This window comes from Jaculus jaculus, chromosome 10 (assembly GCF_020740685.1).
Source record: "Jaculus jaculus isolate mJacJac1 chromosome 10, mJacJac1.mat.Y.cur, whole genome shotgun sequence".
Classification (NCBI taxonomy): domain Eukaryota; kingdom Metazoa; phylum Chordata; class Mammalia; order Rodentia; family Dipodidae; genus Jaculus; species Jaculus jaculus.
Window position 1 is genome coordinate 77,932,298 of NC_059111.1, and position 26,964 is coordinate 77,959,261.

The 26,964-nt window shown below is 37.0% G+C and overlaps 1 protein-coding gene across 1 annotated transcript in view; it reads left to right on the forward strand.

Annotated features, from left to right (window-relative positions):
• The first annotated feature begins 5,032 nt into the window (after positions 1 to 5,032).
• Cftr (CF transmembrane conductance regulator) overlaps positions 5,033 to 26,964 on the forward strand; it is a 133,921-nt gene continuing 111,989 nt past the window's right edge. Inside the window, exons 1-2 of the mRNA XM_045160653.1 lie at positions 5,033 to 5,164; positions 25,592 to 25,702. Coding sequence (XP_045016588.1) covers positions 5,112 to 5,164; positions 25,592 to 25,702 — 164 coding nt within the window. The 5' untranslated portion in view covers positions 5,033 to 5,111. The remainder of the gene's footprint in view (positions 5,165 to 25,591; positions 25,703 to 26,964) is intronic.

Sequence of the window (26,964 nt, forward strand, 5' to 3'; positions counted from 1 at the left end):
TAGGATGAGTAGATAATGAATTTTGAAGGATATAGATACTGTTTTATTGTATATATCTGTCCTTTTATCACTGTCTCTTCATTCACTGAAAGATTTATAGCAAGTGTTCATTGCTTGAGACTGTTCAGATTTCTTCTTTGAGATGTCCTTTCTCCTATGAAGGCAGTAATACCACAAGAGATTATTTGTGTGTACCATATTACTCAGTAAGACATGAGTTAAAGGAAACACAAGATACTAGCTTTGCTCCCAGGAGGTTTTGGGAAAGAAGGGTTGTATAGGTATATCAATAGTAGTGTGTGTGTACATATATGTTTGTAAACAGAATAGTTGGACCAAATATAATGTTGGAAATAATAAAAATAGATAACTGGGTTGGAAAGTTGGTTTAGTGGTTAAATCCACTTCCCGTGCAAGCATGTGCAAGCAGGTGCTGAGGGGGACAAAGATTGCCCAAGTTAAATCCCATGTGAATCTCTGGATGTGTCCATGTGTGCTATACAGCCCAGTTCTGAGGGGTCGCAGAGTCCCAAGAATTAGTTGAGCTTGGCAAGCTTCTGGAAATGGTGTAAAGAGGGTCTCTGGTTTAAAATAAGCCCAGGTAGAACAATGGACCAGGAAACCTGACAGGTGCTACAAGGGCACATACACATGTATAAGCCAGACACAAACCTAGCACACAACCAAACAAACTAGGTGACCAGATGGCTTCACTGTGTACCAGGTTACCTCGTTCTAGCCCTGAAAACTCTTTGGAAGACTGTGACATGTATTTGCATCCTGGATGATCATTGTGTCCTGCTGTGGATGAGCTGCTGTTCCTACCGTTCTGCCTCTGATACATTTCTAAGCAGAGCCAGTTTATGCACATGAAGCTGGCAAAGCCTTTGTCTTCCAGGAGCTTTTCTTCCCATGTGGGGACTTTTCCCTCCTTCTGCTTGTCTAGATTTTATGCCATTCATGATTCCAGCTACTCACTCACCCCTCAGGAAAGATCTGAGGAACACTTGAACATGACAGTAATGTGAAATATTCTCTCTTGTGATCTATAATATGGAGAAGTTTCAGTCTTTGTTTAGCAGAGTGAGCAACATACGACAAGAATGTTATCTCTCATAACCTTTCACATGTTGAGATCTTTATAGGAAACACTTGGCATGAGATTCACATCTCATATTACCATCATGAATGTTAGCCATATCTGAATATTGTTCTGGTGCACTCTTACATTAGCTATGCACCTAGATGCAGACCTGGGTGTTATATTTCAATTAGTTCATTTGGACATGTCTACTAACATGGTCAGATTTCTGAATGGTGAAATCTTCTGCCAAAACAAATTTGGGCTGTGATGGTTTATGATATAAATCTAGGGTGTTCCATGTAAATCTACCCTTTAAATAAATATAGTTGTATAAAATGTGTTGAAGATTATATAATTTCAGTGGGTACTTGGTTTGTAGGTTTATGTTTTTCTACTTTATTGTTGAACATGTTTAGCAGTTTTGACTTCATAAAACTAATGTGAGGAGAAAGAAAGAAGTGATGGAAATGACATAGTATACATACATGGTAAATTATTTGACTAGAAGAAATTTTATATATTAATGGAACTGATGAATCAGAATCATATCTGAGTCTGAATCATAGCTTTATTGTTACATTCAAGCATGTGTTTCCTTATCTAAAAATTGGTGATAATTATATACACATACATACATATACACATAGTTGTCATAGGTTTATATGAATGATAACTGGCAAATAGTAAGAAAACAAGTCACTGTTCTATTTATTCTTTTGAGAGGAAGTTGACTAGAATCTCCTGAAGTGCATTGATTGGTTAGCTTTGATGATCTTTGGAATTTTGTTTTTTATCTGTTTATTGTCTCATGTTCAGTGATAACAAAGAGGAACTAATTACCAATTTATTTTAGAATGTGCACCTCATATATGATGGGTCACACTAGCAGTTATAAAGCAAACAACAGGGTGGGGAAGGGACAGAGTGAGTTCATTCACTTACCTGGGAAAAGTCAATAATGAGGATAGACTCTCAGTTTTGTAATACTGGAGAAATAATAAAACAACGGAAGACCAAATTGGAAAAGGCTGGAGCTTTTACTTCTCTAGTTTTATGCAGCTTCGTTTGTTTCTTTGCTTATCTTTTTCTATGAAATTTATTTATGTGCGAGCAAGAGAGAGAGATAGCAAGAGAAAGAAAGGAAGAAAGGAAGGAAGGAAGGAAGGAAGGAAGGAAGGAAGAAAGAGAGGGAGGGAGGAAGAAGAATGAGAAAATGAACTCCAGATGCATGTTCCACTTTATGTGTCTGGCTTTATGTATGTACTGGGAGATTGAACCCAGGCCATCCGGCTTTTCATACAAGTACCTTTAATAGCTGAGCCATTTCTCAAGCCTCTTTTTCTTTTAAATTTAGCATACTAAAAATGAAATGTCATTACACTCCATTTTAAGCTAAGAAAGCCAAGGGGGGCCATGGAAAGCAAAGCAGAGCTTTAAAAAAACTTGTTTTTTGTTAGTTTAGATATATTTTTCTATCTTCATAGAATTATGAAATATTCCTTTTACTTTTATTGTATTTGGGTGACCATAAATTAACAATAATTCACAAGTAAGCACACTTGCCTTTAAATGTTGAGACAATAATCAGGCCAAAAATTTTACTTTTTCTAGGATTAAAAAAAATTTTTTTTAAACTCATTATACTTTTGCTTTTACACAACAATGCTCAGGAATTAAAATGCTTGACTCTTTAAAACCCAGCAGCTGGGCACACAATCCTCACACAAAAATTTTTTAACAGGTGTTTTGAGGTGCCTTGCCAATGCACCAGTATGCCAACATACCAATAAATTTATAGAGTATCCCAGATTCTAGACTAGAGGTTAAGGATTAGGGATACTTTATTAGATTAAGAGAAGGAAAGAGAAGAAAATGTAGAGAGCTCCTGCCATGTGTATATATGTGGTGGGGGGGCAGGAGGTAGAGAACCTATGTGTAAGTTAAGGGGTGGGTCGTCCATTCTTCTCAGCCCAACTAGGCCAAGATAAGGGAAGCTTACCAGAACCTCAAAGTTCATCAGTCAGCCTTGTCCCCTGGCACATATCTATTCATAACCTTATTTACCTTCTGGCTCAGGTGAGCCAGAGTGAGGGCTGGTTGGTCTGGGCTAGGGGTTCAGTCAGGAAGATGATACCATGATGCCAAGGCTGAACATGACCAACCACAATGCCATGATTAGATTTTATTTATTTATTTGTTATTATTTATTTGTTATTATTATTTGTTTGTTAATATTTTATTTTTTTTTATTTGAGAGAAAGGGAAAGAGCCAGGTGCAGAGAGAGAGAGAGAGAAAGAGAGAGAGAGATAGAGAGAGAACCAGGGCATCCAGGCACGGTAAACACACTCCAGACACATGTACCACCTTAGGCACCTGGCTTCCGTGGGTAGGTCCTGGGGAATTGAACCTGGGGCCTTTGGCTTTGCAGGCAAGTGCCTTAATTGCTCAATCATCTCTCTAGCCCCAGGATTAGATTTAAATTCTAAGAAAGAAAGGGGACCTCCCTCCCAGGAGGGGCTCAGATTGTGGACAAACTGATTTAGGGAAGTCCTTTATACAAGGGAAAAGAAGTCAGATCATCCTTCATCTCAAGTAAAGTGGAGATTGTGAGGGCCAACATTCCTTCCTTTACTTCTGGGGACCAGTCACCCTAACCTACCTCACAAAGCTACCTTACTTCCTCTCATTTGGAAGGAAGGTACACAACTGTGGCAACTCTCAAAACCCTTTATGTTGAAGACATTGTTTCCTTCCAGAGTTGGGTCAAGGTGAACACACTACCTTCTCTTCAAAGACTGAGTTTCTGTCAGAGTACTTATTAGTCAAGATGTTTTGCTGAGCAAGACTAGGAAAGCTAAAGGAGGGTGTGTTTATTTACTTAGCTTATATACTGTCTACTTGACTGACAGACACACACACACGCGCGCGCGCATACACACACACACACACACACACTAGACCTAAGTACCAGACAAAACAAATCCTGGGCACAAATGAGCAAAGCAGTAAAGCTGTTAGCCCACCTCCCCCCATAGAATGTAATGTAATTGTGACATAGCATTATGACATATATGCTCTGAAGGTGTCTGTGCCACACCATAGGCCAGCCTGGGCCTGAAAAGGTCAGGATGCATGTAGGCTAGCACCTCTGAAAGTTTTCAGCTTTTTGAAGCTGTATTTTGATATTTTAGTCTTCTGGTCAAAAGTGGACCCTAAAGAGGTATGTGTAAAGTAGACAGAACCTCGGGAGACTAGAGGAGGAAAGGAAAAAAGGGAGGCATGGAGTCCCCGGACCCTGGGAAACAGAAACCTAAGAGGGCTTGGGAGGGTGCCCAAGAAGTCTCCTAAGGAAGTCCAAATGGACTCAGGAGGAACCCAGGGAGCCTCCAGGAAGCCCAAGGAGCCTCCGCAGGTGCACCAGAAGGCTCTAAAGAAGACCAAATGGACTCAGGAGTCAGTGGAGACTCTGAAAGAGCCCAGGAAGGCTCTGGAAGCGCTAGAGGATCCTCTAGAGGGGCCGTCGACCTTGGGGGCCCCAGACTTTCAGCCCAAGCCCACGGACAAAAAGGCGTACCCCCACAGAAGCGCGATGCTCTTCCAGGACATCCCAGGGTGGCTGCACCTGAGCCCTGACAGAGTGGGGTTCGCCCGTAGGCAGGCAGTGATTGACGTGGAGGAAGAAGAGGTACAAGGTAGGGCGCTGGAAGGAACTCGGGAGGAGGTGGGGAAGCCGAGCTCGTGGGAGGCGCGCTTGGTGGGCGGGCCGGCTGGGAGGGACGTGGGGAGAAGGAAGGAGCCGGGCGAGGGCGGGGAGGCACCCGCGAAAGCATTTGGGGCTGGGCTAGGCTGCGCCGGGCTTTAACCTGGGCGGCAGAGTCTGAGTCGAGTCAGAAACAGCGCAAAGACGGGGAGGTGTGGGACCCAGAGTTGAGAGCAAATGACATCCCCGCAGGCAACAAAGGTTTGGGAGGCATAGAGCGCAGGCCAACGGCAGGAGATCGAATCCACTTTGCCCCGCCAGAGACCATGCAGAAGTCGCCCCTGGAAGGAGCTAATTTCATTTCCAAACTTTTCTTCAGGTGAGAGGATGTCTAGAGGATCTTTGAAAGGACACATCTGTGCCCATGAACACGGAGGGAGTGAATGTGGGCAGCTTGGGGCAAATAAGAGGTTTTTTTCTTTTTTCTTTTTCCTTCTTTCTTTCTTTTTAAGATGCGCTATCATTCATTGTTTTTAAAGATGTGAATTTTGTAGTATAAAAAGAAAACAAGTAATAAAAGAATACGTTGGAGCCTTTTCTTTGAGAGAGCAAAATCTATTTGCATCTGAGGGTCAGACACCCAGGATTGCAAATATGCTACCATGCAATCTTTGATTTCTTTGACTTTTCTGTTCAGAAAAAGTTATAATGTTTCTGGTAGCAAATTCTTAAGATTGATCCTCTGTTTGTTTCTCTGGGAAGCTTGTCTTGTGGTCACATATACCTGCCATGCCTGCATGCATGTTCTTTGGCGCTCAGAAACTGTTTGGTTGACTGAATTTTGAAAAAAAAAGTGTGAGGTATATTGTACTTAATTTTTCATTGTTATGATAGTAGTAATTCCAGCAAATGTTTGCTACCATTCTATTATTCTTTCTAAGAATGAGAACAAAAAAGTTCAAGTAACTACCTTTAAAAAGCACAAATACTATAAGCTGTAAATTAAACCAGGTCAGAACTGCCAGGTTAATGTGAAGCTGTGGGTATGTAGACACGGTTACATCCACTGAACACTTAACACATTTTCTTATACAACTTTGCATGTGATGAGGTATAGAAGCAGACAGACTTTTGTCTTTTAAAATTAGAACTTTAAGTTCAAAAATTTGGGCAGGTGTAATTAAGTATATACTTTGTGTTTGACAATTTCTTTGGATACAGCACTAACGTTGCTCCTGTCGTTGTATGAATGAATGAAAAGGTACAGCACTGTCTTGGGACATTATTTGACTCATACTTCCCCAGTGAATCAGCACACTAAAGTATTAACAAGTCAAGCGTGTTATAAATATGCTCCTGTACATGTGGGTAGAAATCCAGCTTTCACATCTAATGCACAACCTTTGCATGTCTAGCACACTTGGAGCTGTCACTGCAGGAGAGCTCCTCACGGCGGAAGGGAGAAAAGGACTTTACTCTTTGGAATTACCTTTTGTATTTACAGCGTCTTTTGTTACTTCATCTCTAAAGTTAGGTTATCAGTTCATCTATTTTCCTACTACTTATAAAATCAGAATGTTAATTGGCATAAATTATAGGCTTTTAGGAAATCATTTTGAGGAACCTAGATTTTAGTCTAAAAATGAAGTTTTTAGGAGAATGATCTCATTTTTTTTCCAAGTTCCAAGGAACTTCAAAAATGTTCATATATCATAGTGTTTTAATTTTTTTTTTCCTGTTTTACAGATCACCTAATACATTTTTTTTATGGTTTAGAAATGCTCTTACATTGATTTGGAAAGGAAATGTATTATAATGACTGTGTTATTTGTTAAGAACATATTCATTTCTGTTCTCTAAACTATTTCATAATAAGTTGCTCTAAACGTAAGTGTGTTTTTAAAAGTTAAATTCCTACTATTTATAGGAAATGACAATCACCTAAAGTACCAGCGATTATAAACTTCCTTCTGGATTGTAGTTCTTAAAGAATTGCTTAGTTGTCAAGAGGGTTAGGCTTTGAATTCTTACTGTTTGGATTCAAATTCCAGATCTACTGCTTAGAAGCTATGTGACACTAGGCAAGTCCTTTAACATCTATAAGTGACTTGACCTTTAAAAATTGGAGCATTGCTGTGAGTTCGAGGCCAGCCTGCGACTACATAGTGAATTCCAGGTCAGCCTTGGCTAGAGCGAGATCTTACCTTGAAAAAAACCAAACCAAAACAAACAAAAAACAAACAAACAAACAAAAAACCAATAGGAATTATGAATGGGAGTTAATCTGTTGAGAAATATATGTTTTGTATTTACCAAATAAATGTTAACTGCTATGGTTTTTTCCCCACCTTTTAACTTATTTTTTAATGGTATCACATACCTTGTTATATAAGATGATGCATTTATCTCTGTTGAGTTTAATTTTGTGACTGTCAGAGTGTATATGCAACAAATGGTCCTGTTTGAGAGTTTAATTTACAGAACATCTCTTTTAACATAAAAATACTAGACATTTGGAGCAGGAAGAAAGTTACATACCATATCTTCCTAAATGCCTTAAAATTTAACATTCTGAATATGATCCCTTCAAATTTCAAGGTCATAAGAAAGTAAAACACTGTTCTGATATGAGTTATGGATTAAGTTTCACTTTAAACACCTAGGCTTTATTTCTGGAAAACCAAAAATAATTGGGAAAGATGTAAATATGTTCTTAATTTTGTAAGGGTTTAACATCAAGTACAAAACTTAAAAGGCCTTGAAGTTTTAATAACGCAAAATATAAAATACTTTTGCCATAAAATGTTCACATATTTTATGAATATTATAAAAAATGAGTACATTAACTTGATTTTGACATGAAAAGAACACTAATGAAGTAAGTTTTAAAACTAGTGGTGATACACTTGAATAGAATTTATGACTCATTCTCTGATGGGATTAATTTACAAAAGTTTACTAATGAGAATATATGCTTTTTTAAAAAATTTTTTGTTGTTGTTATTTTTATTTATTTATTTGAGAGTGACAGAGAGAGAGAAAGAGGCAAAGAGAGAGAGAGAGAGAGAGAGAGAGAGAGAATGGGCGCGCCAGGGCCTCCAGCCACTGTAAACGAACTCCAGACACGTGCACTCCCTTGTGCATCTGGCTAACGTGGGTCCTGGGGAATCGAGCCTTGAACCAGGGTCCTTAGGCTTCACAGGCAAGTGCTTAACTGCTAAGCCACCTCTCCAGCCCTATATATGCTTTTTTTTGATTTGGGGTAATATTTCAAGTTGAGATATTCTCATAACTTTTAATATCATAACTCAGGTTCTTCTCTGCTTCCCCCATAGCCTGAATTTCTCATATTTTGTTTAGTCTATTAGATTGTATATTGGAGCATGTGTTGGATGATATTTTTATTAGATTTTTGATTCTCTTATTGTAGAATTACTTTTAAAATTAGCTATAATTTTTCTATAGGCATACATTAACTTCATTAAACCATTATGTTATAATGATAGCTAGTGTTAGATTAAAAACTATATTACCTAGTTTAGTTATTTGAACTTGCTTTAAATAAGTTTTGGCTATATCTTAATTTTAGTTCTGCCAAAACAAGCACTTGAATATATCTCAAAATCAAACTTTTTATCATAATTTGTTTAGTAATAGCATCAAACTAGAGAGCCTCCTGCCTGTTTTGTGAGTGGTGAGTTTATAAGTGTGTACCATTTTAGTGTTTAATGCTAACACTGTTCGATGAAAATTTGCTTTTACTAAGTGTGTGTATGTGTGTGTGTGTGTAATATGTGTGGTGTATACATATATATGTTGTGGCGTGGTACTCCATACACTGGCCTGTGGTACCTCATGAGCATCTGCCATAGCTAGAGGAAAACCTCAAGTATCCCCTTCCCACCACTCATCTGCCAGTTTACCTTGCATTGGAGTCTCTTACTGATTCCAGAGCTTGCCACTGAGGATCCCAGCTAATCTCTGGTCTCTGTTCCCACAGGTCTGATATTACAGACCAGGGTGTCTATACTGAGCTGTTTATGTGGATTCTGGAGATTTGACCTCAAGTGGTCTCAGGCCCCCTCAGGCTTTCATGCTGGTGCAGGAAATACACTTAATCACTGAACCATCTCTCCAGCCTTAAAGACAATTCGTAGTGAAGACAACAATATGGTTCAGCAGTGGGAACATAATTATATGTTATAAATATATAAGCACAATTATGTAATGAAATATTTGTAAAGGGGATAATATTGAAGAGGACCAAATTTAATTGTTATATGAATTAAGGTATATTGTAGAGATAAACCTTAACAGTTATTTTACATTGATTTTATTTACATGTTTATAGAAAAAGAGGAAAGCTTAAATTGATTGAGTAATAGGTATTTTACAACTTTTTGGGGGTATTCACAAAATACTGTCATGGGAAGGTAGTTAGCTATTTGAACTTATCTAGTGTGGTTCTGATCAGTGTACAACATTATTTTACCTTTGTCTCCCAGGCTAAGCTTAGACTGTCCAAATCCAAAGACCAGTTTTTATTTACCAAGAGTGCATATGCAGTATTTAGGAGACCTCATGTGTGAATCCTATGTGCTCATTTAGTTAGTTGGTGGGCAAATGCTATGGGTGAATGCAGCTCTGGTCATCATCCTCTTTCTTGCCTTTTCCTCCTGTAGGAATTAGAAGAGGCCACTGATTCTGGGATAAGAACCCTTCTGTATTAAACAGTATTGCATAAACATCCAAACATCCATCACCAAATGTTGATTCTCAATTCTGGTCCCTCAGTATTCCTTTCTACCCATTTTCCTTTTGCTGAATTTATTGTATGTGTTATTTTCATTTCTATTTTCTTTAGTTTAATGCTGAGTTCTAATGGTACCTCATATATGATATGACTAAAATTGCCAATTCATATATGTTCACATAAAAACTATCTCTGTAAAACTAAGTTTGTCTTAGTTTTTAAGAATTTTACAAATTCCTGCCTGGTTTTGAAGTATATTCCAATGACTATTTATATGCATTTACAACACATACAAATAGAGTAGTGGAATCTAATTTTACTTACTGCTTCATCAATGCTTTATGTTTAATGTGGGACTAACATATCCTTTAGTGCCTGCTAATACACAGAGGAAATCAGGGTTTTCTACTTTTCTGTTTATGTTTTTATAGAAGTAGGACTTAGTGTGATACTATTCAATTCATAAATGTTGAAACTTGTTTAAAAGGTCCTTGAATGAACAACAGTATAAAGTATATTATTATTGTTAGTGCCTTTTCAGAAGAACCTGTAATTTCAGTGTGATACACTATATGATAAGTATAGGATTGCCAAACCATCAGGGAAGGGTGTTAACCATTAGCATGCAGTTTTATGTTGTTTGTCAAAACTTTAAAAACATCTCTGACTCAGCAGCAATTTTGGTCATTTTGATCCTCTAATTCCTGACACATCTTATGTAGTGCATTTCCGTAGAGCAAAATTCCTGCTGTTTGAGGACACTGACAAAATGATTACAAAACATATATATATATACACACATACATACATACATACATATATACATATATATGCATATATATGCATATATATGTAAAAATTTCTATAATTATTAGATTGCTTGATACAGAAACTTATATTCCTCCAGAGCTCTGAAAAAATGTGATTTTCACAGCTGTGTATACAAATTGTAAGGCAGCTCTATTAATTTATTCCTATCTTTTGATATTAATGGACAATTCAAATTGTAAAATAACTTAGTTAGTATAGAATCCAGGCCATTTCAAGATTCCAAGGTAGACTGGTCTCCTAAATATCTGTGGTATAAATGATTCCATTGGGATTAGACCTAGTGATTTGTGTATACTGTGTATTGATATTTAACATTCCTACAATGGTGGCAATCATTATGAAAAAATGGGTTAAGGAACACAGCAATGTGGGCTGATTCATAATGGAACATTAGTTCATTAAAATTTCTTAGTGGCTCTTACGGCCCCCTTTGGAGAATGGTCTACTTGCTCTTTGGGTAAGGAAATGATTTGGAGTTTTTTGTAAAGTCTGTTAAAAAATTAGGATTCTCAATCTTGAAGCCATACTCTTGATAAGGTCATAAACTTCCCCTAAGGAGCCAAGTGAAGCAATATTTTCTTTATAGTTTAGGATTCTGACTTGGAGGATACTTTCATTCATTTATTCATCATTATGAAGGTCCACGTGGATAGAAAACAAAGTGTTGGTGCCTCTATCACTCAGTTTCTCACTGTTGGGACAAAGCAACTGACAAGAAGAAACTTAGGTGAAAAATGGGTTTATTTTAGCTTACAGTTCTAGATGAGAGTCCATTGTGGTGGGAAAAAACATGGCAGGAACACAACAGCATCACATCATCATATCAACAGGAAGTAGAAAGACAGATGAATGCTATTATTCAGCCAGCTCTCTCTCAGCTCTCTTTTTATATGGCCCAGTATCAGCCCATGTAATGGTGTTGCCCACAGTTAAGGTAGGTCTTTAAAAGCTTAATTAGTCTAATCAAAATAATATCTCACATACATGCACAAATGCTAACCTAATCTACATAATTGCTCATAGGTGATTCTAAGTCTTGATACTTGATATTACTGTTTATAAATCTTGGATATTCTGGTACAATGGCAGTCACATTAAAAAAATACTATAAGTAGGATGGTGAGGTAGCTCAGCAGTTTAGAAGGACTTGCTTGCAAAACCTGACATGCTGGGTTTGATTCTCTAGTACCCATGTAAAACCAGGCACACAAAATGGTGCATGTGTTTGGAGATCATTTGCAGGAGGCCCTGGTACACTCATTCCTTCTTTCTCTGAAAAACATACATAAGGGCTAGAGAGATGGCTTAGTGGTTAAGGTACTTGCCTGTGAAGCCTAAGGATCAAGGTTTGATTCCCCAGTGCTCACGTAACCCAGAGGCACAAGGTGACACATGCATCTGAAGTTCGTTTACAATGGCTAGAGGCACTAGCATGCCTGTTCTCTCTTTCTCTATCTGCCTCTCTCAAATAAATATACAAAATATAAAAACCTTAAAAACATAGCTGAAGTATTTTAGTACCTTTATCAGTTGATTCCAATTTTCAAATTTAATTTGGCATGGAATTTTCAATATATACAAATGGAAATGACATGAAAGATAGTCACTTTCCCATAAAGAGAAAGATATAATTAGTCCTCAAAATAAAGGCTATTTCTATAACATTTTCTGCACTGGATTTTTATCTTACATGTCTGTGTTTTTTGTAATGTCGCATTTCTGAAATTGAAGTGGCTTTTATTTTTAATTTTTTGTTGTTGTTTTATCAAGGTAGGGTCTCTAGCCCAGGCTGACATGGAATTCACTATGTAGTCTCAGGGTGGCCTGAAACTCATGGCGATCCTCCTACCTCTGTCTCCCAAGTGCTGAGATTAAAGGCATGTACCACTATGCCTGGCTGAAATGGCTATTATAATTAATTTCTAAGAAATCTTTTCAGCTACCAGATGCAGGAATAAATTACACTATGGAAACTTAAAAATACATAATATATATGTATATTCCTGAATACACACACACACACACACACACTCCTGTGACTTCAATTTTTTGTTAGTTGCAGCCTACAAAGTTGACCTTTACATTTAATTTGTTCGGTGATATTTCTTGAAAAAGATCACTCTGTGATCAAGTCTTGAAAGAAGCAGGTAATATTTGCTTTGAAGTTTGTCTGGCATACCCAGGCAATATAATTACAGTAGAAGTTCCCCCAAGCTCAGCACTTCACTTTGCCTTGAAATTATATACCTATCTCACGGGAGAAAGTGTTAGGAATACAGTTTGTTGCCACAATCCTTATTCATAGGTATGAATGGCCAAAAGTAATTTATAAGAATATTTATTTTAAAAATATTATTGAGAGAAAGAGAGAGAGAATGTGAATGAATGAGCATGCCAGAGCCTCCTAGCCACTGCAAATAAACTCCAGATGCATGTACCACCTTGTGCATGTGCTTTATGTGGGTACTAGGGAATTGAACCCTGGTACTTAGACTTCTCAGGTAAGCGCCTTAACCACTGAGCTTTCTCTTCAGCCCTGGAAGAATATTTCTGGCCTGCATGTGAAAAAAGCTTAGATCAAAACATTAGTTATGGTGCCAAAGAAGAAAGTGATAAGCAATTGTGTGAATTACTATGTAATATTGTTATTCCTAAAACCCGTGTGTAATGTAGTACTTCTTTTTGAAAAAGCAAGTGTTGAATTTATGGTGATTCTTATCATTGGTGTCTCCTTAGAGTGCATAAGGATGATAAAGTAGTCTAAAACCATGATCATGTCATCTGTAGCTTACTATCTAACATTTCTTGGGTGTTGTACAGGTGTGATGAGACCTTGTGTCAGCATGGAGATATGATAGGCTGTTAACTGAGCTGTCATAAGTTGCTATAGTGACTTAGTAACTTATGCAATGCAGAGATAACAGTGAAGATCATAATAGGTTTAACTATGTGGAAAGAGATGTCAGGAGAGGTTTTCGAATAGAGGGAACACTGAAAATTGAGCCTAGCCACCCACGGTAATGCTTGAATAACCCTAGGATACTAAAATTAATATATAACACATTCAAGAATATAATTATTTTATTTCCCATATCTTTTTAAAAAGAAATTTATTTATTTATTAGACAGAGAGAGAGAGAAGGAGGAAGAGGCAGATAGAATGAACACTTCAGGGCCTCCAGTCACTGCAAACAAATGCCAGAAGCATGCACCACCTTGTGCATCAGCTTTACATGGGCACTGGGGAATTGAACCTGGGTCCTTAGGCTTCACAGACAAGTGCCTCAACCATTAATCCATCTTTCCAGCATTCCCCCCATTTCTTAAAATAATAAAATTTATTTAAAATATTGATATTTTGAGCTGGGCATGGTGGCGCACGCCTGTAACCCCAGCACTCGGGAGGCAGAGGTATGAGAATCGCCATGTTTGAGGCCACCCTGAGACTACATAGTGAATTCAGCCTGGGCCAGAGTGAGACCCTACCTTGAAAAAAAAATTGATATTACAAATCAAAACTTGGTAAATTCTCTCATGAATTTATGGGGAATGGTAGGTATTAGGACTTAGAGTTTTAAAACCACTGAAGTAGAATTTCCTTATATTGATTATCCTTCACCTTTCTTGAGTTCCACATTTGTCCATCTACATTCATGTGTAATCTCATGTTCTTCTTCATGTCTACCCTCATTCAGGTCTTATGTGGTGAAATATAGTAGAAGAAGCATGTACTTTGGAATCAGGCTTGGCTGGAATTCTCACCCTGTGACTTATTAACAGTGTGATCTTAGGCAACTTACTTAATCTTTCTGATACTTAATTATGCACATTGGTACAGTGACTTAGTTCTCATCTGGCCTAACATTTTGATATCTAATATTTACTATGTGCTCACTCTGTATATTAGGGTTTTCCAGAGAATCAGAATAAATAATAAATGGTATTTGATACATATGCTTAATTATAAGGAATTACATCCCATAATTATGAAAATATTCAAGTCTGAAATTTTCAGGGCTGGATAGCAGTGTAGAGAATTCAAATAAAGTTTACTAAGGGTTTACTTTGACTCAAAAAAGATGATCTTTTTGTTAAAATCAGGTCTTTGACAGGTTGGGTGAAGGAAGTCTGCTTTACCCCAAATCAGTTTTCAGTTGACACTACTTCTCATCACTCTTTCGGAGGACTTCCTGTATGTTAAATTTCAGTAAATAATGCCAGAGACTGAGTAGCTCTTTAATAAATATTAATACTTATCAGCTATAGCAACAGTATTATAATTAACACCCTTTTATCCCTGTCCAGGATGCAAGAAGGTACTTATTTATTGTATATTTTTATTGATAACTTTAATGCATAAATATATTGTAATTTTAAAAATATGTATTTATTTGCAAGCAGAGACAGAGCAAATGGGGGCAACAGAACCTCTAGGCACTTCAAATGGACTCCAGAGGCATGTGCCACTTTGTGCTTCTGCTTTTCATGGGTATTGTGGAATCAAATTCAGATTGTTAGGCTCTACAGGCAAGTACCTTAACCACCGAGCATCTCTCCAGCCCAACATATTATAATTTGATCATATTCTTCTTTGTCTTTCATATCTCCACCTCTATTGCACTGCAAACCCTCCTCTTTCTAAATAGCACTTCCTCTATTTTGATGTTTAATTCCTTTTGTCCTCCTCCATCCTCCATGTCAAGTGTTGATGGGCTCAGGATAGTGCAGTTCTGCTGGGGGATTGGAAACCATTGTTAGGTCATGAATGCACCAGTCAGTTCATGTTGGGAAGTACTCTTTCCCACCCAGTGTTTCTTGCATTCTTTGTGCCTCCTCTTACGTAAGGTTCCCTGAGCCTTGGAGGACCTGATTGAGATGTATTGTTTAGTGTTACATCTCAACATCCTATTTTCAGCTTTTTTGAGATTTGAGTCTCCTCAGTGTCTACTGTCATCTCCACAGAGAAGCTTTTCTGGCTAACAATGAGAAAGGCATTAGTATTCTTTCCACTACTTCCTCACAGTGTTCCCTAAGTGGTAGCCGATGTGATAAAGATGTCTTCTCCAGTGCTAAGCACTCATTACCTTTCTTCTCATTACCTTTCTGAGTCTAAAGATTTCCCAGTGTTCTCTGCCATCTGTAGAAAGAAGCTCCTCCAATAAAAAATGAGAACAATATTTTCAAAGGGCATAAACGTATATATATTTACAAGTCTTTTTGATGAGCATAGTGCATGCATCTAGCCACAGAATAGTGGTAACTTCCCTCTAGGGTTTATATACTTCCAAGCCATACGCTTGTGATTCAATTCTTAGCCACAGGCTTTAATTTACTCCTACTGAGAAGGCCTAACACCCAGAGAGATGATTAGCTCCATAAAATGTGGCACTATTGCATCCATGGGCACATCTTGTCTGGCTAATTGATTGTGTAATTTGTAGCATCAGCTGTTAAGACTGTTGATGGCTGAGTTTTCTCCATCAGCCTGTAAATAAGCACTGTGGAAGCTAGCTGGTTGGGAGTGTTTTCTCTCTGTTTTAGCTTAATTTCTCAATTTCCTTCACTGAAGCACATGTTACCTTCAGCAGTTGGGTCTTACCATCTAGTTCTGGTGGGTAACTAAGTGATTTGGTAATAACCTTCATTGTTTTTGGGGCGTCCCTGACCAACAGCTCACTGCTGGAGGGGGAGTGGAGTCACCCATCCCTAGCAATGAGATTTATTTGCAGCAACATATGGCTTCAGGATACCTTTAAACTAAATGCAATGATTTAACTGATTTGTGATTATATCCCTATAATGCTCCTGTCAAGTCCATAGCCATTTGTACTCTATTTTGCCATTGACTTTCATCCTCAACACTTTCTGTTTTGTTGTGTGTGTGTGTGTGTGTGTGTGTGTGTGTGTGTGTGTGTGTGTGTTTGTGTATTGCTGGGGATTGAACCTAGAGTCTGGAGACCTCATTTATGCTAGGCAGTTGCTCTACTAGTGAGCTACATTCCCTGCCCTCAGCCTTAACTTATAACCTTATCTTGCATTCTTGAACTTACATCCTTAAACTATTCTAACATTGAATTTCCCTGCTACTTAAGACCAGGGTATTGTATTTGCAAGGGCTTCCATAACAAAGTACTATTAACTTAATTGACCTTAACATCAAAACTTTATTGTGTTATATTTCTGAAGGCTGAAGTCTGTGATCAAGATGTTGGAAGATTGGCTTCTTCTGAGGGCTATGAGAGTGCATCAGAAATATGCCTTCATGGGTATTCTCATTGTGCTCTAAGGGCAATAGTCGAATTGATTAGAGCCTATTCTAATTAGTTCATTTTAAGATTGATTGATTTATAAAGGTCTTATATTTAAATAAGGTTACATTCTTAGATACAGGACCTAGAGGACAAACATTTTTAAGGAGACAGACAATTCCATTTATAATAGTAACAGTCCTCAGGAACAGAATGAGTTATGGAAGTAATTTGAAAATATAGACTACAATATATGTTGCATATTACAGTAGTTTAGGAAACCTTTGAAAAGTAACCTGTACCTCATCATTATTGGTACATAAATGATAGGCAGACAGTGCAGAAATTGTCATGTGATGTGGGAACTATCAAAGATCTGTCCTTAAGATAAGAATCATTCTCCATTTATGAAATTTTGATATATATATATCTACTAAGAATCGGATGAAGACCATTATTGAAAAGAAAGTTTTGATAATGAAAAGTGTTGCAAGGAAATCAGTTTACTGAGGGCTAATAAGTGTTATGGGCTGGGAGTTTAAGATTATAGACTTTAATGATGATAGAGAGGAAAGGTTATTAAAGAATGATCCCTGGTTGGAGAGATGGCTTAGTGGTTAAGGCATTTGCCTACAAAGCCAAAAGACCTCTGTTCAACTTTCCAAAACCCATGTAAGCCAGATGCACAAGGTGGCACATGCATCTGGAGTTATTTGTGGTAGCTGGAGGCCCTGGTGCTCTCATTCTCTTACTACCTTCTTCCTTCCCTCCCTCCCTCCTTCTCTCTCTCCCTGCATCTTTCTTTCTTGCTCTCTCAAATAAATAAAAATAATAAAAAATTTTAAAAAGGAGTGATTCCTGCACAAGTATAGAACCCCCATGTTTCAATCTCAGTCACATTACTATAGTTTTAAAAAGTGTTTTGAGGTTTTTTTTTTTCTTACTTTCATAACTTTGACCAGGAATAATGTCAAAGAAACACCTATTTTCAATGGATTTCCTCACCCAGGCTATGAACATACTATGTTTGTAGAATTAATTATTAACAGATCAATTCACTCAGTTTCTATTCTCTTCAAGGCACTGAACAGGACAATGGAAATAGAAAGATAAATGATACACTTACATTGTTCCCAAGAATTTAGTCTTATAAAGGAAATAATTAGTAAACACAGTGTAATGTGTTAAAATTAATTTAACAATTAAAAAAATTGAATGTTACATGCCATGTCCTATGGTGGGTGAAGGGAATGCAGCAGCTAAAAAAGATCCATAAGGCGTTTCCCCTAATGGAAATGTAGTGTGCTTGGAGGCATGGGATTGGTTAACAAGTGAATAGATGATTTGTGGTAGAGGTATAGATAAGGAGGCCTAGGGTAGAATGATATATATGGGAGCAAAATTGACACAGACTGTAGAGAGGCTTATGTGGCCATAATTCACATTATGCAGCTACTTCAATGTACCCAGGGATTCTTGAAAATGTACTTCCATTTTTATATTAAGGAAGTTATTAACATTTCTTCAGTTGTGACCTGACTGAGTCAAAGTTTACTTTGTCTGGTAATAACAAGAGGAGAATCCTTTTAAAAATTAAGAGCTGCCTTATTATTAATGGTTTCATCCAATTGAGCTCCTGCCAAGTTCAAAAAGAAGGGAATCTGGCTCGATATTTTCTTTGAAGTTCATTTTCCTAAAGCATAATGGGACCAAGAGATCATGACATTTAGATGTTATAAAAACAAAACAGAACAAAAACTTCTTGCATACCAGTATTCAATCAATTGTGCTTTTAATTAATTAATTGCCAAGGTTGCTCGTTTACTTACATTAATAATGCATGTTACTTATGTTTAAACAAAGTTAACAATATTAAGTGAAGGATACTTAGAGTAAGGCTCTTGTGGTAGTTTTGTTCTCATGGTAAACAACCTTTAACCAGTTGTTGATGCCATTCCCTGTGTCTTGGCTTCTTCTTATTTTCTCCTGGCATTCACAGTGGTGATGGGCAAGGCAAAGCTTCCAGCTTTCTTTCCCTGCATGGCTTGCTCACCTCATTGTGTTGGTGCCTCTCCCAGAGGTATCCAGACTTCAGGACAATACAAATAGAAGCATCCTTACTCCTGAAACTCAAGAACAGAATAGGAACCTTAAATTCTGTCTTAAGATGTCATCAATAACCAAATTCCACATTTAGATTGAAGATGTGAAATCTGTAGCCAAAGGCCTGGATCCAATGCCATGAATCTTTGAATCCTTCTGTGAAGTTGTCACAGGTAACAGTGTCATAACAGCATGAGGTGGGGAAAGATATTTAAGTTAAGGGGAAGAGATAAGATGATGAGGAAAATTCCAGAATTGAAGACCACAAATCCTAAATGTCATTTTTATCTAGGCTGGAATAGAAAAATCACCAATTTTTTCTCCATAGTGTAGCATCCATATCAGAATTATTTTTTGAGTATTCATTTTACAAAAAATATATTTTTATTGACAACTTCTATACCTACAGATAACAAATCATGGTATTTCCCTCCTGTCCCCCATTTTCCCATTCATAACTCTGCTGTCTGTCATGTCCCCTCCCTCTCTCCATTAGTATCTCTTTTAATTTGATGTCATTATCTTTTTCTCCTATTATGAGGGTCCTGTGAAGGTATTGCTAGACACTGTGAAGTCTTGGATATTGAGGCCAAATTCTGTCCGGACAGTTGTAAGGAGTGGTACCCTTCCTTTGGCTCTTACATTTTTTCTGCCACCTCTTCTGCAACGGACCCTGAGCGTTGGAGGGTGTGAGATGTTTCAGTGCTGGATACTCCTCCTTCCCTTCTTCTCAGCACTATGTTGCCTTTTGAGTCCTGCCAGTGGTCGTCGCCATCTGAAAAGAGAAGCTTCTGTAACCAGAAGTGAGAGTAGCATTAATACGAGTAAGAACATTAAGTGTAATGCTTTCAGGGCATTTTGGTGAGGATAATATATACATTTATTCAGACAAGAGCAGGCTTTATACCCTGACAGCTCATGACCTCCCCTGCCATAGGCTTTTGACTAGGTTTTTAGCACCAGGCATGTATTTACTCCCAGAGTATTAATTTTTAATCATCTTCATCCTGAAACATTTTTTTGAAGCTGTTCTATCCTCCATTTTACTATTTTAATCCACCAAGCAAAATATGAAAATAAATGATCATCTTCAAACTATGTTGAGTGAAAGTACACTGATTTTTTAAAATAAATTTAATTTTAGAAAAAGAAAACTTGTGGTATTTGTTAGTAAGTATTCTATCTACCAGCAAGGTTCAATCTATATCCTGTGGGAGATATCCTTGTATATCACTGATGTGAGATATGATATACTTCTGCCCAAGGAAGAAGACAGGTAGAACTTATGTTCTTTCTTTCCCTGTCATATTCCCTCAGAATATTTTAAAGGGCTTCTCTGGAATGTAGTTGTCTCACAGTACATGGGGATTTTCTGACAGTCACCCAAGTTTCCCTTTAAGTTATAAAAATTGCCTGCCAGTAACTCTGTGGCATTTCTGCTGTAAAATCTCAAGGATCTACTTCCCTGCTTCCTTACTTTTTTTGGTTTCAAATATATTTGTTATTGCCAATAGAAATAAAACCTAAAAATTAGAGTGCAATGATATCACTTGTCATTGGTGGTTAGTAAAGACTCCTATAAGTGATCTCATTCAGGATGCAGCAGTTTTATGGCACAGTTAATCACCTGTCTTTCTTGCCAGTGGTTGCAGCTATAGTCAGTTTTGTGGCTTTTCCTAATGGCTTCAAGCCCAGGTAGAAATCAAATCTAAATCATGCAATGATAGTCTGAGACTTGGTTCCTAGAGAAATGGACACTGACTCTAAGTCACAACGTTGGCTGTATGTCTTCTGTTTTCTTTCAACATGGGTAGAAATTTTCTTCTTTGTGGCCTTACTTCCTTTGTTGAGTGTTGAAAAGCAACTCATATGAATGAATTAGGTAGAGTGTTTTAAAAATATTATTTATTGGGGCTGGAGAGATGGCTTAGTAGTTAAGCGCTTGCCTGTGAAGATTAAGGACCCTGGTTCGAGGCTCTATTCCCCAGGACCCACGTTAGCCAGATGCACAAGGGGGCATACGCGTCTGGAGTTTGTTTGCAGTGGCTGGAGGCCCTGGTATGCCCATTCTCTCACTCTCTCTCTCTGCCTCTTTCTCTCTCTGCCTGTAGCTCTCAAATAAATAAATAAAAATCAAAAAATTAAAAAAAATTATTTATTTTATAGATGAAAAGGCAGATAGATAGATGGATAGATAGATAGATAGATAGACAGACAGACAGACATGTAGACAGATAGATAGAATATAGGCGTACCAGGGCTTTTAGCTACTGCCAACGAACTCTAGTCTCATGGGCCATTATGTGCATCTGGCTTACGTGGGTACTGAGGAATCAAACCTGGGTCTATAGACTTTGTAGGAAAGTTCCTTAACTCCTAAGCCATTTCTGCAAGGTAGAGTTTTAAAAAGAAAAGAGGCCTTTTAATGCCAATGATCATCATATGTTTTTTTTTTACAGGGCTGCCACCATTACCACTCCTCTCTACCCTAATACACAGAAAATTCATAGTAGTTCCATACCTTAAGTTCATTGCTTATGTCACCAATTTTTAGGTGTCCTCCTGAGCTAAAAACAGGAGTCTTACCATCATTTTCAGTAGCTACCCAATCATTTATTTATATATTTCATTTGTAGAAGTTTTCTAGCATGCTTTAGGTTATCTTTCTACTTTCTTGATGGTATCTGTTAAAGTATGAAAGTTTTAAATTGTGATAATACACATTTTTTTGTTACTTATGCTTTTGGTGTTATATTCAGGTGTAAGTGTGCTGCTTTTTTCAAATTAGATGTAAATGGAAAATTGGACACAAGGGTAAAATTTGAGTCCAGTCCTATTCTGACTGTGCTTTTGACAAATTATTTCAGTATCTCTAGCTTCAGCTTCTTTACAGCACTGTTACCATTACAACCTATCTGTTAGAAGGATGTATTACCAAGATTTATTTCTCGCACAATTATAGGATCAAATTAAATGTTTGTGAAATATTTAGAATTTTAGTAGGCTGTCATAATACTCTACTATGTTCACTACTATTATTGTTAAAATGTTTTGTTAAGGTAGGGTCTCACTGTAGCCCATACTGACCTGGAATGCACTATGGAGTCTCAGGGTGGCCTCAAACTCAAAGTGATCCTCCTACCTCTGTGTCCCGAGTGCTGGGATTAAAGGCATGTGCCACCATGCCTTGCTCCCTATTATTGTTAAATCTTAATAAACACTTTCTCTTAAAATTAAACCAAAGGCAGACTGGAGGAATGACTTAGCAGTTAAGGTGTTTGTCTGCAAAGCCAAGGGACCCAGGTCCAAGTCCCAGGACCCATGTTAGCCAGATGCACAAGGGAGCATATGAGTCTGGATTTCGTTTGCAGTGGTGGGAGGCCCTGGTATGCCCATTCTTTCACTCTCTCTTCCTCTTTCTTTGTCAAATAAAAAAAAAATCAACCCAAGCCAAGCAGCAATAATGTACAATTATAATGCTGTATTGAATTTTGCCCACATGCAAACCAAGTATATTAGCAATCATTCAGGGTAGGATGTATAGCAAGAGTGGTAGCTGAATTACTCTAAGAGCTTTTTCCAAGGCTACCTGGCTGGGAAATGATAAAGACAGGGTTATAATTTAGGGTTTTGTTCTTTTCTTTTTAAATCTCTGCTTCAGTTTATTATTTATTTGAGAGAGAGAGAAAGAAATAGGAAAGGAGAAAGAGAGAGAGAATGACCACTGCAAATGAACTCTAGATGCATGCACCCTCTTGTGCACTTGTCCTGGGGAATTGAACCTGGGTCCTTTGGCTTTGCAGGCAAGAGCCTTAACCACTAAGCCATCTCCCTAAACCTGCTTCAGTTTTCTCAGTATAGGATTTAGAGTAGAAGTCAGGAAATAGGGATTTGTATTTTTCAAAGGAAAGTATTACCCAGGACAACCATTTTAAGAAATATGAAGTGCTCTCATTGGAAATTCCATTTATAGTGTACATTAGATGAAAATGGTAGAGGTAGAACATATTTGACCAGATAACCATATGTTGACAGTTAACCATAGCAGTTAGTGCATTATTACATTGGTACCTCTTGTTTAAAAGAAATGTCTTTCCTATTTCTAAAGCTATATATGCTTGTTATTAAATGTTAGAAAATATAAAGAAATAGAGAAGAACATCTCCAGAAAAATTTTAATTACTTATGAGAGAGTGAGAAGAAGCAAGAGAATGGGCATACCAGGGCCTCCAGCTACTGCAGATGAATTCCAGACACATGTGCTACCCTGTGCTGCTGGCTTACATGGGTACTGGCAAATTGAACTTGGGTCCTTAGGCTTCATGGGCAAGCACTGTAACTGCTAAGCCATTTCTCTAGCTGCCCCCTACCCCCTTTTTTTTTCATAGAGAAACAACATCCTTCCTCATCTCTGTCCTCCTTATTCCTCTCCTTCCCTTCTAGCCCTGGTCTATTTATATTTACAGGTATTTCATGAACTGGGTAGACATCTTCTATTATTTAAAGAGGAAGTCATTTACCATGAAGTTAAATTGATTTCCATTAGGATACAATAAGTCTCCAAAAGATTTTTTTTTTTTTTCTCAAGATAGGGTCTCACTCTAGCCCAGGCTGAAGTGCATATAGTCTTAGGCTGGCCTCAAACTCATAGAAATCCTCCTACCTCAGCCTCTGGAGTGCTAGGATTAAACTGTAGGCTACCATGCCCATCAGTGCTCTTTTTATTGAGCAGCAACTAATTAATTATCCAGACTTCCTAAAATTCATTGACCTCTTTAGCTGTGTGTTAGCCATCCAGAGAGAGAAAAAGAACTTTTATAATTCCCTTGGTAAATTAACAGCCTCCTAAATAATTTGCTTTCAATTACAAAATGCTTAGCTTTTAGCAAACATGCATAGTATTCTTAAAGTTGATCAAGTTGATCTACTAGTAGTCATGCTTTTATATACTCACTGTTTCACACAGAAGTATAAAATGCTGTCCTAAATACCTCATGGAATCAGAGAAGGTCAGTCTGACCTCATTGCTGTGATTTTAGGTTGAATTCTGAAGCTTATGCATTTTACATGGGACTTGTAAGAGCTATATTTTATTTCAGTTTTACTAAAATCCTTTGAAAAAAATATCTATGAGCACAAGATAATTTGGAATGTAAGTTGATAGTGTTCAAAATGTTTTTATGTGAGTTTTTTAAAAAAAATCTTCACAAATGCTAGATGACTGTTAGTCTTAAATTATTCTTCCCCATCATAACCATTTATCAAAATAACCAAAGCAAAGTAGTGGGATACAGCTCTGCTGTAGGAATTTGGGGTGCACCCTTATAATCTGCTCAAATGATTGTCTCCTGTCTTCTACTGGTTTCAACACATCCTTGTCTTTTTAGGCATAGCCAGAGTATGTGGGCTATTTCAAATGCATGGTAAATTGGATGCTAAATAAATTTTTGGTGTATTTAACTCTGTCTGCACAGAGTAGTTTGAATAATTTTTACTACATTTCTTTTTTGAAAATATTTTAATTAATTAATTAATTCATTTGACAGAGAAAGAGGGAGAGAGAATGGGTGCATCAGGGCCTCCAGCCAGTGCAAACGAATTCCAGATGCATGTACCCCCTTGTGCATGTGGCTAATGTGGATCCTGGGGAATCAAACCTGGGTCCTTTGGCTTTGCAGGCAAATGCCTTCACTGCTAAGCCATCCCTATAGTCCACATTTCTTAAGCATTAATTATTTCATGTAAAATGAAAGTGGAGTCAACATGTCAGTTTGTAGGAGGAATACCATACAACTGGTGATTTATTTGAGTTTATTATTTAATTTTATTTGGCTAGTTAAATAAAAACTAATGTTAAATATTGTGAAAGAATGATTAGTTTTTCTAACAAAATTCTTTGGAAATATCTGGTATCTGGGCTCGGGATATTGCTCACTGGTTTAAGGTGCTTACTTGAAAATATATGGTATCTGACTTTGATTTCAAGTTATAGCAATTATAGTGACTATAACAAGGCTTTCATAGTCACTATAATTGCAAAATTATAAAAGGAATTTAGAAACTGCTTTGACTAAAAAGCTAACTCCTCACTGTAGTTGAAGCAAGATGAAAGCCTAGCATACCTTCTATTTGCATCTTCCTCTTGTCTTAAAACTAGCTCAGATTCCTGCTTAACTTTGTACATAGGCATGTTAATTGCTCTTTAAAATTTCCCCTAGAGATTTCCTTTTGTATCTAATTTATTTCACAATTCTTCTTTCTCTCCCTGCTTTTTTCCCTTTTTAGGTTTTCTAATCTTTGGAAAAGTTATTTTCCCTTTACCATAGTGGTTAGAAACAGCATGTTTGAGCTTACCAGGGTACCCTTTAATTTCTATCATGAATTGTTTTACTAGATGCTTTGAGGGCAGATGTGTATTACTGTCATAGGGTAAGAGATAAACCATAAAAAAAATGATGATCCCTGTCCGCAAAAGACGATTCATGCATGTTATTAAGTCAACAAATTGATACAAACTATTCACTCTCTAACTGTATAGTCAATTCCTGAATACCCTGGGACACAGTGGCAAAATTATATGAATGTTGTGTAAATGTCTGCTTCCTTTGAGCAATCTATTTTTACTCTTGGAAATAATTGTCTTAAATTCCTGAGCCCTTTGACAAAGAGGCTTTAGGATCAGTTCAAAGGTGCTGATATTTTATGTAGATATATCAGGTAAGATATGCATTCTGGTATTTGTATAAGTTGTTGTATTTTATTATTATACTAAAAGCCAGAGATTTGAAGTAGTATCAGATTGCATGTGCATCTGACACTGTAATGAATAAATCAAGCAAACATTTCAATCTGCTTTGTCTTTCTGTTTTAGCTGGACCAGGCCCATCCTGAGAAAAGGATATAAAAAACGGCTGGATTTGTCAGATACGTATCAACTGCCATCATATGATTCAGCTGACTTTCTATCTGAAAAATTGGAACGGTATGTTCTCACACATGGTTTAGTAGTTGAAGAAAAACACCATGTGATTATTTATGAGAACATAAAACTAACATACTGTGGGATTAAGTCTTAAAATGGCATATTTAAAGTAGAAATATCTTATATTTCCGCTGACATCTTGATCAATTCAAAAATTAAACAATAAAATGATGAAACAAAAATAATCACTTTCTCAAGTCACTATCTCTCCTATTTCACAGCTAATTATATTTCTATGTTTTCATGGTCTCCATGCCTTTATCATTTATTTGCATCTTAGTGCCCTCAAGTATGTCTTTCTACTTCCTTAATATTTTTAAAACTACATTGACAAAGGTAACTAGAGACTTCTTACTAGTGAAATGTAATGACATTTTTCTATATTAGTTACTGTTGCCTAAGTCTTCACTTTGAAACTTTTCATTGGTTTATGTACCATCCCTTTTCTGGCTTTCCTAATGTACCTATTCTTTGCATGGGGAGGATGATTCTATTACATATTTAGCTGGATCCTACTTTGAGCTACCAAATATCATAGATTGAGAAGAAAGCTTCATGTGTATGAATAAACAGTGAAGGAAGAAAGTGGGAAGGAAAAGATAGAAAAGGGGTTGATTAGGCTTTTTAACTAGGCTGTCTTTAACAATCTTCTAGTGAAATCCATGGCCCCATGCATAGAGGCTAACTACCAAACTCATCATCAAATTTCAGTTGTATGTTCCTTCTTTAAAGTAAAATCAACGCATGTTTAGTTTTTGTAACTCCATAGCAATGAGAATAGACATTGATGAAATAAAAGGCCCGTATCTAATTACTTTGTTCTTGCTTGAGATTTGTGGAATTTTTTATCTGTACAATTTGAAAATTAAGATGAAATTAATATTGAAACATTTTTTCACTATAAAGATTAAATGAATTTTTTCTTAACTGAGAGCAGTGACAACAACCGAAAGAAACATAATCAGTTATTTTTCTAGTAGTTAATAAAAACAACAAGTATTATATTTCAGCCATTTTCACAGTATATAATGCCTATTCTTAATAATGAACATATTCTGTTCTGTTTTCCAAAACCTTTCACCTTACTAAGTGATTTAGATAACTAGAAGTGAAATTTGATCCCTCCATTCTTCTTTAACAATTAATATAGGTTTTTTGTTTCATGTTAAGTCACACAAAAAATTTCCTGGTATTATAACTTGTTTTGGGTTTGACAATTCAATATTATAAAACCCGCCATAGTTTTAAACAGATAAGGATAA